The 19,557-nt window shown below is 39.5% G+C and overlaps 2 protein-coding genes across 6 annotated transcripts in view; one reads left to right on the plus strand and one right to left on the minus strand.

The window, feature by feature from the left end:
* LOC109042317 (uncharacterized) overlaps positions 1-19,557 on the plus strand; it is a 117,886-nt gene that overhangs the window by 76,216 nt on the left and 22,113 nt on the right. The gene's annotated exons all lie outside the window — the stretch shown is intronic.
* Positions 1,342-18,599, minus strand: LOC109042315 (UDP-glucosyltransferase 2). Of its 3 annotated transcripts, none has more exons than XM_019058985.2 (6): positions 18,173-18,599; positions 7,242-7,438; positions 6,221-6,695; positions 4,438-4,666; positions 3,288-3,510; positions 1,342-1,671 (listed from the first exon to the last, which is right to left on the minus strand). In XM_019058985.2, exons 1-6 carry the CDS (start codon positions 18,239-18,241, stop codon positions 1,389-1,391), a joined length of 1,476 nt encoding a protein of 491 aa, XP_018914530.2. In that variant the 5' UTR covers positions 18,242-18,599; the 3' UTR covers positions 1,342-1,388. The 3 variants fall into 3 exon arrangements, with proteins under 3 accessions (XP_018914530.2, XP_072160941.1, XP_018914531.2); XM_072304840.1 differs by lacking the exon at positions 18,173-18,599 and adding an exon at positions 14,491-14,788; XM_019058986.2 differs by lacking the exon at positions 18,173-18,599 and adding an exon at positions 13,028-13,799.

The raw sequence follows: 19,557 nt of genomic DNA on the forward strand, positions 1-19,557 counted from the left end.
ATTCTCTGTTACGACCTCCGCCGGTCAATAATCCTTGTCCGGAAATCCATGTTTCCTCACCCAGTCCTGATAATCGCCCTCGTATTAATACTGCCGTGCTAAGAAAGACGCCGTATGAGCCTTCAAACGTTGCCAAGTTTCCTCCGACAAGAACCAAAATTATCGGGAAAATCGTGAATATTATTTTCCAAAATTTTCAGACAATTTTGTACGCAATTTAATCTAAAATATCTGAAAACTTCATGGAAAAACATGAATGAATGTTGTCAAAAATGCATATTTTATCAAGGGAAATTTGGCAGCTCTCGAATGTTCATACGGCGTTCTTCCTTAACACGGCAGAATACCTCTTCCGCAGTTGCCATGCGAGGGCACCGTTAAGAGATGGAGCACTAGACAGTTTTCAAAACAAAGCACCGCAAGCACTTTTTCCTAGAATACCTATACAGGGTGATCCTGCCTGGGTTATACGACCAGACTGCAGGAGCGTGCTCTATGGGTCAAATTAAGACTTTTTCGTTGTACATAGTGACATTGTGACATTTTGTGTTGTCCAAAAGTGTCCCTAGATGGAGCTACGCCCTCCCCCTCTCCCCAAAAATTTCGGAAATTAAATCGTTTTTCCTAAATTTTGGCAACGGTTGTGAACCAAATCTCATGAAAATGTGTACTTTCCTGTACTTTTATTCCCTAAATTCATGAATGATCTAAAAGAATCGAAATCTCAATTTAAACAGGGGGTTTGGGGGTGTTTCGGCTTATGCAGTTTGGCTCTTTAACCCTGGATCACCCTGTATGTATAAGGAAAGTATGGACATGTGAAACGTAACGTATTTTTGACAATGGGGGGGGGAGCAGGGGGTGAAGGGCTGCGACACAGGAGCGTTACAAGGAAGTGCGGGGGGTCAACAAATCGGAAAAAGTGCGTTACGTAATATTTGAACGGCCCCTTTGAAATGGACCAAGGAGTGATAAATATACCGAAGATTTCCAAGGGATATCCTCTGATACCTCCTTTGCAATGAAAAGACCCGAGACTCCTAAATTGAAAAAAAAGTTAGGTTGTATATATTAAAGTTCGGTGTTCCATATCATTCCAACTAATTCGGTTTTTCAAACTGAATTTTCGGTTTATCAAACCGAACTTCCGGTTCGTTTAACCAAACTTGTGCGGTAAAGTGAAATGACGAACAAAGTTTGGTCATGCCGAACATTAGGTTACATGAACCGAAAGTTCAGTTTGACAAACCAGATATTTGGGATGATATGGAACACCGAACGTTCGGTTAACATGATCGAATTGTATTTTCAGTGCATTATCATCAATAAAGAACTCTAGAATAATGGTCGCCGTATGGACACATGTATTTTACACATACTTTGAAAAATTAGGATGCCTTAATTTTTGGCAGAGATTCCTTGAAAATGACTGCAACCGCAAACTTGCAAGAAATAACAACGATGTAAGTACAAAAGATGAGTAGAGTGAGGACTAGAGATATGATATCGAGGCAGAAATACTGAAAAAGGGTTGTATCAGCGGTTGCTGGCCTCAAGTGCGATGCCCCGCCGTGCTTGGCCACATGCTCTATCCAAAAAACTGCTTGATCCATGCCTCGATCGGTGAAATCTTTGGACAAGGCCGAAAGCTTCTTCATGTTCTTGGAAAACCTGAAATGTTTCAGAGCGCATTGCTATTGGAGATCGAGATTTCTATCGAAAACTATTGGAAATCTAGCATTTTTTTGGGATTACAGAGAGAAAAAAAAAATGGACGTATTTCCGGCAAAAAGAACTATGTGCATTATGGCGTGAGCCCTGTTACGCATATATTCTTATGGGTCTCAGGTTTGGCAGAAATACTTCCAAATAACACAAAAGTTCGGTTAGTATTGGAGGAAGAACACGAAGGGACCCGAGCTTTCAGTTGATTCTGAATTTTTTCGGTTCAACAAAGTTTTCGGTGCTGTATTGAACATAAACTGTACAGAAAAAATAATGAATTTGAGTTGGTTTGTGTTCCACATTCTATACTGACCAACATTGTCAAATGGACACAAATATGGTTCATTTTAACTTTATCCAAACGATGGAACGTATGACTGTATTCCAAGGTTGCAAAACTGACCACGTCAATTCCAACAAGAACATTAAATTCAAAAAAGGCAAAATTCTTGGCCAAATTTGTTTACGCTTTTCGCGTGTGAAGAGGAGAAAACGTAGTGAAAATCAGTTAGAAATGTCTATATATCAGTTTACTGGTAAAAACTAAATTTGCAAGTGGAAATGCAGCGTTGAAATATAGTCACAGTTTTTGTCTGGGAGGAAAAAATACCAGCAAAAGAAACCGGTCGTTTTTCTTGTCATGGTTTAGAAGCCAGATGTTTGTTCCAGCATATTGAAAACGGACAAATATTCAACGCATTTTAACAAAAGAAACTTCTGTATAAGGCGTTTTGAAAATAGAATAGGTGAGATAGGTCAGGACAGGACTCTTATCATTCTAAAGCTCTCAAGGTCTGGGTTAGAAGTTGACTTAATGAAATTGTCTTGAAATATCTAGGTATGAGATGAGTTTAATTTTAGGGGAAAACTTACACTACGAACTTTACTCCGAGAAAATTAGAAAAATAAATTTAACCGAGCGCGCGTCCGGAATGAGAGGTCCTTCTGTCTAATGCTCCTTTCCTTCAGAATATCACTAAGGAACTCCTTACTGAAAACAATTGTATCAGTAGCTGATTAGCATTTTGTAAGTATCTACATAGAGATATACAAATCGACGGTGAAACTACCAGACCACGTATCTCGTTTGCGGTGTTTAAAAATCTCCGCTCCTATTTTATTTTTTTGAAGGAGTTAAAACAATACATTTTTTTGAAATTTTCATACGGTTTTCTTCTCAAAGTGAGGAAAAAATAGGGTAGTTTTCAATAATTAACTTTGAGTCGTTTCCATTTAAAAAATTTAGTATGACTTGAAATCTACAGCGTCGCTAACGAGATACGTGGTCTGGTACTTTCGCCGTCGATATGACAAACACTGAAAGAAAAATCAAGTTGATTTAACATTCTGGATGTAAAAAAAGTGTGCGAGAACTTACGAAATGCAGAATTATTTGCTCCAGCAGTTACTTTAGCAATGTCAAGATGTAAAACTAACTGCCGTAGCGGGTAATTTAGCATTTTGTGAGTTCTCACACACTTTTTTTACATCCAGAATTTTGAATCAACTTCACTTTTTTTTCGGTGACTTTAAATTAAAGCCCCAGAATTCCATCTTATTACCTGGAATCGAACAATACTGTCTCCAAAGCGGCTTTAATGTTATCGTAAGAATGGAGATCTTGCGGTCGTAATCGCACTCCTATCCCAGCGTCCACCATTTTTGCAACGTTGCAACCTTGGTCACCAGACCAAGGGATTCCTACCAATGGCACGCCGTAATGCACCGCTTCTTGAAAACTCTGGAGTCCGCCTTGCGTGATATAAACTTTCACTTTCGGGTGAGCTGGTGCAAAAATCAAAGGGAATTTCTTCAGTTGGTCACGTTTTTCCATGAAAAAAACTATCTCTGACTCATCCTCAAACGCACGTATCTACATAGACGCTATTAATGGGGACGTCATCGATGCATTGGGATTCTTCATCATATCGAATTGGAGCCAAACAGAGACAAGAGACCCTCCACTCGAATCTCGGCTATTAAGGAAGCTTTTTCTCTCGGAACTGCAACAATTAACTGTTGACTTACCCACATGATTGATGTTAAACAACGTGTTGGCAGTTTCGCGCTTGCGCAAGGCTTGCTTCAAGCGCCGTGGCACGCTGCGGCGCGGCAGGCGGGCACGGGTAGCCAGCGCAAAACGCGCACTGGCGCCTACAAACCTAACAGGGATACTTCACGCGTTGCGCAATGCGTGAAGTATCCCTGTTAGGTTTGTAGGCGCCAGTGCGTTGCTGTGTTAGGCTCTAATATTTAATCTGGCGGAGTCAGCGTTATTCAACTCATGATTTTGAAATGTTTGCACATCCTGTATGGATTATTCTCATTTTAATGGATAAAAAAATATGTATTGAAGGAAAATATAATGTGTGTTTTGTAAATATTAAGGTGGTTCCGTATCAAACTTAATGATTTCCAAAGCACACGAATTTCTGCACAATTTCTTATAGCCTTCTATAATCGATGGCGAAAATGCAACAGCCGCAGGCGATAAAGTGTAAAGCCCGGCGATAGGAACTATAGCCGGGCTGCATCATTTTTTATCGCTTCGTATAGCCCGGCCGTATGATTTTCTCCGCATTCTACAACCAGCTATATGATTTTCTGTAGCCCTCTTTAGTTGGCTATAAGAATTCCTATGGTATTTTGAAACGCAGCTCTTATCGCTTATTTTCACCAGGGTATTCATAATTACACAAATTGCAATCCTACCTAGAATGCTGGCTTGAGGCATCCATTTTTGAGCTAAAATGTTATCTGATTGACCGGGAATTCTTCCATCTAATTCCCACTTCCACAAAACGCGGTAATCTGGATGTTCTGCGAAAAAGTCAATGAAGTTTGATCTTACTTCAGGCGGGAGGGATTTGCTCTTTATATTGCTTCCGAGACTGAAATAAATCACTCCTTTTTCTGCTCCATCTAGCCATTCTTGAAGTTCCTGCGCATAAAGGAATGTTTCTTTTACGTACAAATCAATTATCAATCCTGAGGTATGTTGGAAACTTTCAAGGTGCGCGAAACGTAGGAATGCTCTTGCCGACTCCTTTTGCCGAAACGTGGCTTTTCCTTTCCCGCCATCAGAGTAGTAGCGCGAGATTTGAATTTCAACAACTTTGCGGTCTCGACCGAAGAAAATCACGGCCGTCAACTGTTCATAAAAATATACGGACAGTCACCTCACTATTAGTGAATAAATTTCCTTTCTTAGCGAATTTGCATGAATTCCTATCTCCTTTTTCTCTCTCATTCCATTTGTTCCTTGCCGGACCTCCCATTCTCCGGTCCATTCCAGTTTATAATCTTTGCAATTGGTGGAAATGTGATCTATGTTCCCGTGTGCGACACTGTGAAGGCTTAAAATACGGGAACCAATCAGAAATGGATTCGCATTGTATTGACTCTCAGTTAGGGGAGTCGGACCTCCTATGCTAGCCCAAGTAATTTATCCAACTTCAACTTTCTTTTTCTCGGAGTCTACTGGGTCTTGTTTCATCCGGTTTGTTTTGTTGGATTCCTGACACCCTCAGAATGAATTCAACACGGGGGTTTTCCAACATTTTGAAAATTCGCTTTTTTATGAATTTTTTCAATTCGGTAATATTTTTTTTTCAAAAATATTGACTTTAAAGTGTCCTCAAAATTTGAAAAATCAATTTATCAAGAGAAGCCTGCGTTAAAGTGTGCAGAAGAGTACAAGGAATCAAACAAACAAAAAAAAAAAAAAAAAAAAAAAAAAAACCTGAAAAAACCCAGTAGATCCTGAGAAAAAGAAAAATATGCGTAAAAAATTGTGATGATCGGGAATCAAGGGTTAAAGATTCAGTAAGACTTTTGGGGTAGGTAAAGTAAGGTTGGGACAACGCACGGCCTCGACGCATTCAAATATTCTTTCTGGCTCAACTAATGGTCAGAAAGATTTCATGTTTGTCTCATCTTAATCCTGAGAGTATGTAGAAAATAGTTACACAAAAAAAAGTGAAAATCATAAATTTTTCGATTTTTCAAAGTCCGACCTCCCTTTAGGGACTCTAGATAAACCTTAAAGCCACACTGAAAAAAAAATCTCGGTGTATTTACTAAGAAAAGGGTAAAATTACCAAGAATTCAGGGTTCTATTTGATCCCAGTTTTTTCTTGGCAAAATTACCATGACTGGAATTCTGAATTTTACCGAGAAATCTCCGTAAAATTATTGAACTTTCTCGGTAATTTTACTGGACCTTGGTAAAAACGCCAATATTTTTTATCGACTATGGTAGAATTACCGAGATGAAATGGCAAAGTTACCGGGAATCGATTACCAATGAAAGTGGTAATCTTACCTGAAAAAACAGTAAAAATACCGGGATTTAGGTTATCTTACTAGTCAGTCTTGGTAAAATTACCAATAATTGGTAAAAAAAGTGAGATGGTAAAGGTACCAACGGACCTTGGTAAAAATGCTGAGAATTTTTTATCAGTGCACGTCGAAAAATTGTTGACTCCAAATGTACCTTTGATAGCTTCTCAGGGGTTTTCAAGTGCAATGGACCGACTTCAATGACGTTGGGGCTTAGCGCTCGCGGGTAGTAGTATACCGGGTTATTGGCGACCAACGCCAGACTGACGTTGGACCAGCATCCATCCGCAAGCTTCTCGGACCCTGGACCATACATCTCGTTGCAATACCTTTTAACAACCGTCTCTTCTGCTTGTTCGAATAGTGACCATAGGTAGTAGTTCGAGAACCAATTTTCGATTTTCTGCCAGAGGCTCATCTTGTCAGTGTAATCGTCGTAAACGGACGGTGCATATGACAGGTGTGCTATGCTCCCTATGTTGTTCTCGACGAGAAATTCTGTCGATATTGAGTGCAATGAAATGATCGGCGCAGATTCGGAGTAAGTTCGGGATAGGACGCAACCGAACGGGACGAAAAACATTTCCACTATGATGAGATCGAACTTAATTCTCTCCTTTTCGGCGCGACTGAAACAGAATGAAAACGGGAGGAGTAGACTGTAGATGCTGTGTTTTCATGATCAAGACATTTTCGGACATTTTAAATAGAGAATTTGCAGGTGTCTGAAATTTGATGAATTTCGTGTTTAAGAGGAAACCACTGAGTGAACGGAACGCGAGGATACCCTCAGTTCATGAATTGAAAATTATTGGAGAAGATATGACAAAATGATCTAATCTGCTATAATAGGTGTGTTTAAATGGGAAATGCCGCCATATGACATCACTAAGCGGTGCATTTTTTCACTTTTTAAATCTATTTTTAAACTATTTTCCAAATCAGAAACAAATTATAAAAAATAGTATGAAATCAGCTCTTTAAGCACTTTCAGATGGAGCAATAAGAAATTTGCATACAAATTCTCCACCAAATGGAGCATTTGCATGCAACTTTCTTGCTTTTTTTTTTTTTTTTAAACAAATTAGGCACCGTGAAATGCGGTTAAGGCTAAGGTAAATGTCGGAGGTACTATAAGGATAATTATTTTCTTTACAATTTCTTTTATTACTCACCGCAAAAATTGCAAATGTGCTTCGCTGAGTAGCTGCTTCCTTCCTATATCGATGTAGGCACTTAATTGTGAGGGAAAGTCCCACTTGGATATGTATTCCTGCATGTAATAAGTTTCGTCATCTTGTTTTTCATCCGAGAAATACTTATATGAAAATGAGACATCTACAAAGGTGTAGTTCCTATTCTGGTTCAATCCCTGGAAGAAATGAGAAAACTTCGTGAGACATCGGGTGTAATGGTGTATAGACCACGCGAAAAGACTCATATAAGAGCAGACTTTTAGGAGCCGCGGACGACGGAATACGAAAGCAGTGGCAAAGCGTGTATGATCGATTATCGATACTTCCCCATTTGAACCTATGGTAAAGAATCGAAAATTAAGGCGTTCCTTGCGAACTCCTTGTATATCGATATTTATCCATAGGTTTGAATGGCAGATCAATCAATAAATCGCAAAGCATCCACGCCTTTTTACAAAATATCTTTTGAACAGTAGTATGGCCACAGATTTGACGTTAAGACACCCGGTGCATGTTCTGAGTGAAAAAATTACATTTCAAACGGAGAACGCCTACGAACAATCTACATACTTGCACTCTTGCACTCACCCTTCATATTTTCCTGTCAAGACATTAATGGTCTAAGATGCTGAGTGTCTTCTCCAATAAAATTAACGAACTAACTTGTTTTCTTCTCTTTCTTCCAACGGCAATCCCTTGTCTTGCAATGCACTGATGAAAAGAATACAAAGAAGGAAAATGTATGCAAACATAAAATTTTTATTTCAGAATAGTTGCCGGTCAAAATTTGTTACAACTTAGCGCTGTATTCCCATGAACACGTTTCATTAATTTAACATTCATTGAAAAGTTGCATTTAACGAACAATATTGCACACAGAATGGAGATGTATGTGTGAGGAATTTGCAATTTGACTGTTGAGTCACATGTAAAAGTTCGCAAGAAACACGATGGTGCCACTGGTTTTCTCTGAAATCAACTCCCAAGCTCGTAAAAAGCTCTCATCCTGAGAGTCCACCTCTACATCAAGACAAACTCTCCATACAAAGGTAGGGAGCAAATACATTGACAGGGCTGCCACTTTATTTTGGGACTTTAAAACTGAAAACACGGCAACCCTGCTAATGTATTTACTCCCCATCTTTGCATGGAGAGTTTGTCTTGATGTAGAGGTGGACTCTCAGGATAGCATGGGATATCCCCTCCATTTTGGCCTCACCTTGAGAGCTTTTTTTAAGCTTGGGAGTTGATTTCAGAGGAAACCAGTGACACCATCGTGTTTCCCGCGAACTTTTACATAAGAATCAATTGTCAAATCGCAAATTCCTCACACATGCAACATTTCCATTGCATGAAACTGTAATTTCTTTCATTTTTAATGATCCTTTTTTCCTGCGTAAAATCCCTGTCAAAGGAAAATTTGCAGATCTTGTTGCGATGAAAAAATAGAAAAGGAGGTCATTTTATCGGCTGCTATTGGAAACGCGCACGATTGCCATCTAGTGCTCTTGTGCTTTCGGATCCCTCTATCGGCGGCCTTCAGGGGGTGCATCGGGCATGATTCGGCGACGACTCAAAATGAGGGGGTGAGGGGGTGGTGGTCGCTCAACAGTCCTCGCGATGCGCTGGATATCCGTTCTTGTGTACGCGATTCTCAGCGATGATGAGCGCCCGCTCCTGGACCGGGTCCGCATGCTGCGCCGTGGGGACGGAATAACTTCACCGCACTTGAAGGTGCATTTGCGGGTGTTGCGTTGGGGGCTAATGCCCCTAAGACACACGGCGGGCCCTTCAGCGAAGGGGCAGGAGAGCTGTTCTTCTGCGGGGAGGCGCCGAAAATAGTTGAGGGCCAATCTGCAGATCACATCGGCCTCTGTCTGGAAGACCTGTTCGTTGAGTAGGGTGGGAAGGTCACGGCAAGGGTCCAAATTGGCTACGTTCCAAATATGCGCACGATACTGGTCTGCGCTTGGGTCCCATCCGCCGTTGTCCATCTAGAGTAGACAGGATGGCAAAATTTCATGATGAAATTCCACTCGGAATATTTCATGGAATTTCAGAAAGGGGTCAGTTGCGCACTGGTCACATAGCGTTTTGATGGTTCGGATTACACTGAAAAAAAAACTCCGGCCGTGGGAGCCGCAATTACCGATTTAGACATACCGTCCGTTTCGGGCTCAAAGGCCGAAAATTTCGGCTGCTGGAGCCGTAGTTTTGGCCTCTGAACCCGGAGCAATCGAAGCTACGCCTCCAGCAGCCGGAATTTTCGGCCTTTGAGCCCGGAACGGACGGTATGTCTACATAGCCCATAATTGCGGCTCCCACGGCCGGAGTTTTTTTTCCAGTGGGTGCTTATCAATAAGAATACCCGTTTTATTCAGTGGGGCAGTTTTTCTCCTCTCCTCCTTTTTTATACTCAAATCTATCTTGTAGCTTTTTGAAATTCTTTACTCAATTAAAATCAATAATTAATATTTTGAAAATATTATCTAGATTAGTTTATCTTTCATTTTGTTTTAAATTTTTCAGTCTAATAGATTTTTTTGGGGAATGTGGTGAATAAAATTAGTGTTGTTATGGGTAAAATATAAGTTCAGTTAAATTTTATAAGTTTATCATAAAAATCGTGGTAAAGTTGTCCGAGCTCATGTAAAAATAAAACAGATGATTAAATATAATATGTAGAATTTTGTTCTGGTAACCGTTACATTTGTAAATATGCAACTTGTTAAGAACCTTATAGGTTCTCACAAAACGTGGAACATTCGATCACGGAAAAAAAAGACCTGTCATTTTAACAGTCGCATTGAATGTTAAATTTGTTTGACGTTTCTCTGTTCTTTTAGTTGTCGTGACTGATAGTTTAACATTTTAAGTATGTTGAAACAAAAGTGTGCAACTCTGTTAGCTCAACATCTTATTGATGCTTTTGAAATAACATTCTGTATGTTATTCCATCATCACACGACTGCTGAGTTAACGTCAGGCGCAGTCATTAAATCAACAGTTCCTGAAGCTTTTGGAATGACTGTCATTGACTTTTGATTTTACAGTCCACACGTTATTTTGACATTCGTTTGGATTTTAAATTTACACTCGTGCAGGTGTTGGTCTAATGTTTTGAAGGTCGTTAAATTTGCAGAAATAATCTGCCAAAGCAACAGCGAGGGTGTCGAAATAGCAGCCTCTCATTTAACAGCGAGTTGACAGTAAAATGCTGTCCGTTGCACGGAGCATTCCATCCCGGCCAGTCCCGCGCGATCGGCGCAGCGCGCATGCGCAGTTGTATACAGTTGTCGATCGCCCCGCTGCGAGCGGTGACGCAGAAAACCTCTCCTACCCTACCCGCCACACTGCCCACCCTCCTTCTCGAGGGTTGCGCGCCGTCCTGACAAAGGGCCCGGTCAGGGAAATTCTCAGAACTCCAACCGCCCGGGCCTGGCGTTCGGTTGTTTCTTCCTTCGGCGTTGTTCCCGCATTCCAGTCTGTTCGCTGAGGCCGCCATGTCATTGTTTAAAGGGATTTCGTTTGCTCAACAGTCAGTGGTTTTGAGTCAGAGAAGTCTTGCGCTTGCGTTTCGAAATCGTGCTCAAATTGTGTTTGCGAGTGAATTTTGGCGAAGAAAGTGATTAGTTTTGATACTCAGTGCGCGATCTGCAAAATTAGTAGCTCCATAGGAAAGTAACTCTTACGATATAAGCAAATTTGGGCACACTGTAATCAGTTGCGGGCAGACGCCATTTTTTGAGGCATCATCATGAATCCGTTCAATTCGAAATTTCTGCTGCCGTATATTTGTGCTTTTTGGTTTCAACTTCACCATTGACATTACACGCACTCTCAACTCAATTAGGTTTGCGTCCAGTGCATCAAATTATTATTTTTAGCGTGCCTTACATATTTATATGCAGGCACTCTTTTGATTTCGTTTCCTGTAGATTATACCATTAGCCCTGTCCTCTATACTTTCCGACCCAATTCCATTGTGTGATTTTTTCCTTTTCTTTCGTTCAAAGAAATTTAGGCTGTTTTGAAATGAAATGAAGTGATAATTTAGCAAATCTTAATCTTGGTAGAATTTTTTGAAACCTTTTATAATACATTTTCGGTGTTTTTAACTCATAAGCACGATCTGCTGTTTGGTTCTTACGTTGTTTTTTATTGATGACGCCAACGTGACATTGTCTTAATGGCGTAAAGTGTTTCAATGTGTAATACAGTGTCTGTGCGGTATCTGACCAGGCTGCGAGTGAAAAGTTCGGTTATTTGAAAAAAAGAAAATAACGGATGGAGAGGAAGGGTTTAAAATGTGCCTCACATAATTTGTTGACGACCCCAAGGCCATGATCAATTCTGCCCCACCGAGAACTGCAAAGATGTATACTTTGTGTAGTGTTTCTGTGCATTTAAACTGTTAAAATTTTTGTGAAATTAACTCATTGTGAAACTGATTTAGTCTGTAAATGTTACTTTGACCGGAATATTATCTACGGTTTTTGTATCATTTACTTGAAACCAGTTAAGCAGTTATCAGCTATTTACATAAGCATGTAAGTATGACCATAATTTTTTACAGTTGCGTGGCATTGTATCTGCTCCATTAACAGCAGTGTGAATGAAAATTCAAGAGCGATTTAGCTTTTACATGAGCAGCAGCGCTGCTACATCGACAGCAGCGTGGATTTAAATTCAAAAACGAACTGGCTGTCATGAGAACAGCGACGCTGCTATTTCGACAGCAGCGGCCGCTGTTAAATCGAAGGCAGCGTGAACGTCAATCTGATGGGGAACCGGCGTTTACGCCAGCAGCTGCGCTGCCAGTGTAACAGACTATTCGATGAAGGTTGAGCAGATTTTGCTGTCGTTGTTACATTCATTTACTGTCATTGTGACAGCAAAGCGCCTGTTGTAATAACAGACAAAGGTAATGTTATTTTAACAACCAGGATGCTGTGCCGTTTTTTAACAGCCAAGGGCTGTTCCTTCAGCAGTCGCGACGATTAAAATGGCAGGACTTTTTTTTCCGTGAGATTCTCGTGGATTGGCTGAAAATAATAAGATCCGTTCAAACAACAACTCTCTATGTTGAATATCAACCGAGATATCGCGCTTTGAGAATTCAGTTCATGACGTCATCCACCGCGGTAGTGACAACCTTGGTTTCCTCCACCTTGTTTTCATCAATCAGTGAGACATTCATCTGCACTGGTTACTCAACATGAAACTCGTTTAAAAAATAATTACTTTATTTGGGAGATCTTATAAGTTGGAAAAAATGACTTTGTTCCCTTCATACCCTATATGCTGCCAACAGAATAAAAGTAAGTTTTGGCTATACACGCAGATAAAACTTTTGCTATTATTCTCTTTGTATATTTTGTCACTTTGGACACATAAGATACGATTCGCAGATCAGTGAGACTACAATGAATGGATCAGTAAAAGGTTTGAATTCAAGCATGTCTGTTTTCAAAATTCTATGCAGAGAGATTCTCAGAATGGAAATGTTGGAAATCAACTCTAAAGTGAGACATTGACAAGTTCGATGGACTACTAGACAAAGTATAAATTGGACGTATTGCCTCGGGAAAATGGACCGGGAGGCGGTCAGGGAGCCTTGTGGTCTATTTTATGTGTTGATTTTCGAACTTTTCATTATGAGAATCGTGAACAATTTTCAAAGTAAATCACTTAACGGAGTGCTTGAATTAATTCCCTCCAAATGAAAATGATATTGATTCATATTACGGAAGATAAGAACTCACCGAAGTAGCACCTCGAAAACACCCAGAAAGAAAAACCATCCAAAGTATATGCGAGTGGTAAAACACCTGAATCACTTGGTGACTGAGCATGATGAAAGAATGAAAGATACTGACAATTTTGAAAAAAATTCTCAACTACGGCGAATGCAAAATCTAAATGCGAGTGAACTTGCTTGTTTTAAATTCATTGTCACTTTTTTTCTACATCAACTTATATTCAGTATTCCACAGCTACGTCCTCGCATGAAGTGAGAGGCCATCTGCACGATTCTGTAGAAGGAGACGTAGAGAGAGGTTCACTTTCCTTCTAGCATCTCTATGGTTAAAAAAAGTTCGCATATTTTTCGGCCTCAAGTCCGTGAAAATGCTGCAAAATTTGGCAAAACCGTTTTCAAAATGGGCATGTTGCAAACTTCAGCTGGAGCGAAAAGGAGAGTTGTTAATTATGGGAAATAGCTCTAAGTCAAGATAGGCGCATCGGAAAAGGCTGAAAAACACAGAACTTCACAATCTCCGTAAGAAATATGCATTTTTTTAGGCTTCCTGCTTCAAAAACGATACCACGGCACAGGTGAACGTAGACAAATTTAGTGGCCACGTCATTGTTCAGATATAATCCAACACATAACCTTGTTTCTGATTCGCAACTTTCGCGCTATGATGGTAAAATGCGTCTAAGTGTTTCTTGCAATCGAAATTTCTCGCGTTTTATAAGTCCTTAATTGATTTATGACCTGTCAATAACTAAATTGTAATGAACTACACTGGAAAAAAAAACACATTGGATCTAGAGCCCAGACTCTTAAAAAACCGACAAGAAAAAATACTCTTGATTCAATCGGATTTTTGCTTAATTCAATAACCAAGCCTCTTGATTTGAGCGGATTTCCTTTTGATTTAAGCTAAAATCTGATTGAATCAAGAGTGTTTTTTCTTGTCGATGTTTTTAAGAGTCTGGACTCAAGATCCAATGTGTTTTTTTCCCCCAGTGTTCAGCATGGCTGACGCTAACTCGCTGAAACAAACGTGACCAAAAACCAAAACACACGTAACGAGACGGGATTTTACCATCCGGCGTGTTTATATTTACATATTCCTTGCGTCGAAAAGACTATAGTGCCTCCTCACAATTTGCGCTCAGAAGCGTCGGCTATGTTGAATATAGTGTTATTGAATCCTATTGTGGAAGGGTTCATCAACAACCGTGATTTTTCATTTCCGCGAATAAACAACGTATGAGCTATATGAGCGTATACGTGTTGTGGAGGTTAACAACATAAAAGTTTATTCAGACTTTGGAACAATACTGTTGTGTGGCGTCACAATGTTTTCACTCAAGTTTGCAACGTTCAATTTCTAGCTGAATATTACACTGATTTTTCTTCTGATCTCGTGCAAAAATTATAAAGAACTGCGGTGGTCAATACTTGTAAAAGTTGAATTGCTTGAGTCAATTTTGCAACCTTGGAATGGAGTTTCGTGCCCTCGTCCGGGAAACGAAGACTTGTGAGCTGACCTAGACGGCGTGAACCAGCGCAACTGTCAGTTAACCAGAAGTTGGACACCGGTGAGATTTTTAAGGTTGAAAAAAACTATATTCGTGAAAAATCCGTAAAGGAGGAAACATATAGACGATAATAGCACTTGCACTTCTTCGAATCTCCGAGAACAAATTCCATGAAAATATTCGAGAATGATTATGGGCTAAACGCGCACAAAAACTTCACCATACACGTTAGCAGTTTGCTGAGGCGTACGATGAAAATGGCAAAGTCGATTGCTCCAGATTACGAGGAACAGAGGGTAGGAGGGGCAGAGAAAGAGAGGGAATGGAGAGAGAGAGAGAGAATATTAAGTACTGAGAGGTTCGCAAAATCGATCATTTCAGGTACGGAATTGAAAAATGGATACCGCAACCGCTTAGGGAGTACTTTACGAGCATTCAGTAGACTTTAAAAAAAAAACTGAAAAAGTGAAATAGAGTGCCATTAAAAAAAAATGCAAAATAAAATATTTAGATCGAAACTCTTAGAAGTGAGGGGTTCTTACATACATTTAATATTGTGCCGGTGCAATAATGGATTATGAGTTTGTTATGGCACCCAGGAATCCAAGTTATTCGCAACATGCAGATCGTATTCGATGCATCAATCGGGTGACTGATGCATCAATCCTAAAAACAAGTAACTCGGTTCTTTGGCCGTTTACCCCATAAAATGGGAATATTATTCAAAATGCTGATAGTGTCTTAAAAATCATCATATCCTCGCTATCTCAAAGTCTAAAAAATGACAGTTATTTGACAGTGGACAGTTTTTTTGCTCCCCTAAAATATCGTGTTTCCTGAGATCTCTAAATGACTTTTGGAGCTCACCGTCAAATCAACAATGGGGAAAAAATGAAATGCACCTTTTACAGTTTGTTTTAAGGGCTAAGACCTCAAATTCTTATTTTATGACCCAACTTGACAAAAGGCACTCTTTTAAAAAACCCGGAAGACTTTGAACTTGAGACTTTGTCAAATCGGAGAGTTTTTCCATTACAGACTAATGATCATCGTTAGTTTTGGAGAAAAAATAAATACATTTGTCTTTTTACAAATGCGCATTATAATTTATACTTAAACCGGCCGTATTTAAATAAGGAGTAACTATACTCATCCTGACCTGGACCCTGAGACCTATTTGAATACCAGTGGCGTGGCGTGAATTGCGATATATCGACTGTTACGCCATTTAAACCTATGGAAAAGGATCGATAAACAGGGTGTTCGCAGCGAACAGCTTAATAATCGATTCTTTACCATAGGTTGAAATGGCATAACAATCGATATATCGTAATTCACGCCACGCCACTGTTGAATACACGCATGACAGGGCTTATTTTGCAATGGATGTAGTTCTTTTTGATTTAAATACGTCCCATTTGCCGTGTTTGAGGCTCGAAATCGTCGGGTTTGAGAAAACCGAGAAAAATTTCCAACAGTTGCGTTGATTTCGTTTTTTTTTCTCTCTCGAATGGGAACTTTTATTTTTGCAAAAGTTGTCGCATAGATGACGCACAGGATCCTGCGTCTAAAAATGCGCGATCAATCAAGATACCTAGCCTGCCGTGCTAGGGAAGAAAACCATATGGACCATCAGACGTTGCCAAATTTTCTCTGATAAAGCCCGAATTTTCTGGGAATGTAATCAACATTTTTCTACAAATTTTTTAAGGTATTTTGCTCACAATTTGATCTTAAATATCTGAAAATTTACGAGAAAACCACCCATGAGTTTCCTTAAAAACTAAGGTTTCGTCAGAAGAATTGTGGCAACTATTGAATGTCCATACGACGTTTTTCCTAAGCACGGCAGTAGATCAGGTCCTCTGTGGATATGTCTGCAGTTCCACTACACGCGTCATAAAAAAGAGACTAAACCAATTGTTTTACGTAGGTAAAACAGGGAAAAATGACGCTCGACCTTTTAGAAGGATGCGAATAAGTCGCGGAGTTGGAATAAAATTTTCCTGAAATTCTGAGAACGGTAAGTGCGGCATGCACACACACACATGGAACATTTCACTGTCAAGAACACATGTGTCACGCATTTCGGATGATAATTTCAGATCTTCACTAAGTGCGATGAACTTCACTCTCGGAATGTTTTGAGGGGGAAAAAACACTGCAAATGGAAGAGGGGCCTCTTCAGGTGTCCTGCGCTGTGAGCTGTCCGGAGTGGAAAAATTTAAAATTCCGTTTTATTGCAGAAAATAAATGTTTCAATCGGCATATCTAGTTACATTTGCCTGGAGGGGCCTGGCCCCCTTATCACCGAAGGGTTTGGGGATATGGAATACCTTTAATCAAGAAGGGGGTCTAGGGGCCTCCCCTGGACAAAATTGAAATTTTATATCCATAAGGAGGCATTTTACGGCTTCTGTGACGCAGATAGTCTAACAATTTCTGCGAAAAAATTACGTTTATTTTTTTACTTTCAGCAAAAAATACCTACTAATCGCTGCATTCAAAGGATCCGGAAATTTTTTAAAAGTATTTTCTTCACTACAAGCTCCGGGATCTCCTAAATTTGCGTACCTGGTAACGCTTAGCTCCAGCGTTCTCAGCCGATTTTCATGATTTTTGCGGCTATCGACAGGCAATTGTCTTTAGATGAGCCCGCTTTATTCAGATTTTGAAAATATGACCCAGGTTTTTTATCTAATGACAAATGGCGGGAATTTCAAATTTAGCGGAAAATTAAACTAAGCGGGAAATGTTGATTATTGGTCTGTTGGAAGGGTAAGGTAAGTAAATCGAAGGTATGCTCCTTTGCTATAGACTATCCAAAAGTGACGAGTCCGTTTTGTTTCAGTCTTGGCGTGAAGTTTGAAATAAATGCCGATTTTTTTCCGATTCTTACTGGTCCAATCGCTCCCGGCTAAAGAAAGATTTGACAAATGAGAGTCGGGTATGAAATCTTTCAATATTTTTGGTCGTTCTTTTGTCGGAGCGGACTTAAGACAGCGCGAAGCGCCCCCCGGGGGTTAGGCCGCGTAGCGGCCAGGAGGCATAGCCCCATAGTGACTCTTTTTGGACGAAAACTCGATTTGAAAATTTTGCATAGACAACAGTGTTTTACGGAGGTGAGATGCGGAGGAGCTTAATTGCATCGAAATGATCCAGCATTTTACCCAGAAACTCATTATTTTGCTCATGACGGGCGTTCGCGTTACATTAAAAATTTCACGAAAGTTCTGCCGATCACGGACATAGTTCACAGAAAATTTCAAACGAAAATTTTCAACCGTTCTTGCGTAAATGAATGCATACATAAAACCCGCTTTCAGTGAGCTCGCTGTGCGAAATCTAGCTGCTGAAGTCCCCTATCCCCCAAAGCCCTTCAGGGAGTTGGCACTCTCTCATTTCCTACAAATCCCTTTATCGCCATTCTCTTCCTGAGCTTTACAAAGATGCAATAATCCTGCCTCACTCTCATTATTTCAAGTCCAATTTGTTTTCATTTATGTTTTTAAAGGAGGAAAATGAAACGCATCTGCGTATTCTACGATATTATAGACAGGCCCAAATCTAGAAACAAATTCTCGATTACATACTTGGAATGGAAATAATTTATATTTATATAAAGAGGTGATACTCACAGACACAGCGTTTGGGCTGATAACAAACAATTCATGACCTTCTTCAACCAACCTTTCTGTCAGTGCCATTATAGAACGTTGATGACTAAAAGAGGGTGTGTGGTAGAAGTCTAAAATTTTGTAGGCCTCCAGACCAGAGCTCAACACCAGGAGCAGGAGGGTGAGCAAATTTTGAGGTATAGCATCGTTGATCCGGTTTGCAAATAATCTAATGGATGTAATAAAGCAGTGATCTCTTTATACAATTCTGGAGAAAGAAAAGGGAGACATCTACAAATGGATTTAAATAATATTATCACTCCTACAAGAATGAGTACATGTAAAGTATTTTTTACTGCTAAGAATCATGAAATGATCATGATTTTGTTGAATTTCAGCACACTTGTAACGATCCATCACAACCGCTTTTTCAATTAACCGAATAAAAATGACTAAAGGAGAGCAATTTACATGCACAACATCTCGGCGATTATCTTATCTCGTGGCCCCCTCTACGTATCTAAAACAAAGATGCTTTAAATCGAAGCTCGTTCATTAATTTAAGCTCGAATAAGCGTTCCGGTGCTAAATCTTCTTATTAGTCTGAAATAATCTAATCACAACAAAATTAAAAGTAGCAAATCAAATTTTATGATAATGTCACCGAGTGAAAAACCCACCCCTTTGTCTTTCCATATTTACTATCTCTCATTTTCTGCCGACATCAAACCAAGTAATTACCTTTTAGATATTGTGACACCATTCTTTCCTGAGTTGGGGTCGATGCGTGAAGTATTTTAATTCACATTTTAACGTCTATTATTAACGAACTAAAACAAAAATGCAGCATTTCTTTGAAAAAGAGTTTGATACACAGCAATAGTGCACAGTATGGTTAATATCCAGCTTACAATTAGTGTTAAAAACGATGCAGATGGAGTGACTAGTGATAGATTTATACCCAAATAATTTGTTTATCATATCGAATCACAAGAAATCGTGGTATGCATAGCCATATTGTAACCATTGCCTTTTTTTTAAAAAAAAATAAATAAAAAATAATGCAGTGGGATTTCTACAGGTTAAATGGATGCGCGGAATGAACAAAAATCAATTTGAACTGCTGGTATCAAATACTATAGTTTCCCTTTTATTGATAAGTTAAAAATGGAACAATTACGTCTAGAGGTAAACTCTGTTTACCAACTAATATTTCAACAAATTTCCACCGTAAATTAAAAAATGATTAGGTCATAAGCCTTTCTTTCCATAATGCTTCACCAGCATACTTGAAACCAAATAAACTTTACGATAAGCCTCAATCAATGTATAATCTATGTAATGCATAGCAACATTGTATTAGGTACTTGTCTGTAGCTTTTTTACCTACTACTCACGAATGTTAC

The sequence above is a fragment of the Bemisia tabaci genome, chromosome 10 (genome assembly GCF_918797505.1).
Source record: "Bemisia tabaci chromosome 10, PGI_BMITA_v3".
NCBI lineage: Eukaryota > Metazoa > Arthropoda > Insecta > Hemiptera > Aleyrodidae > Bemisia > Bemisia tabaci.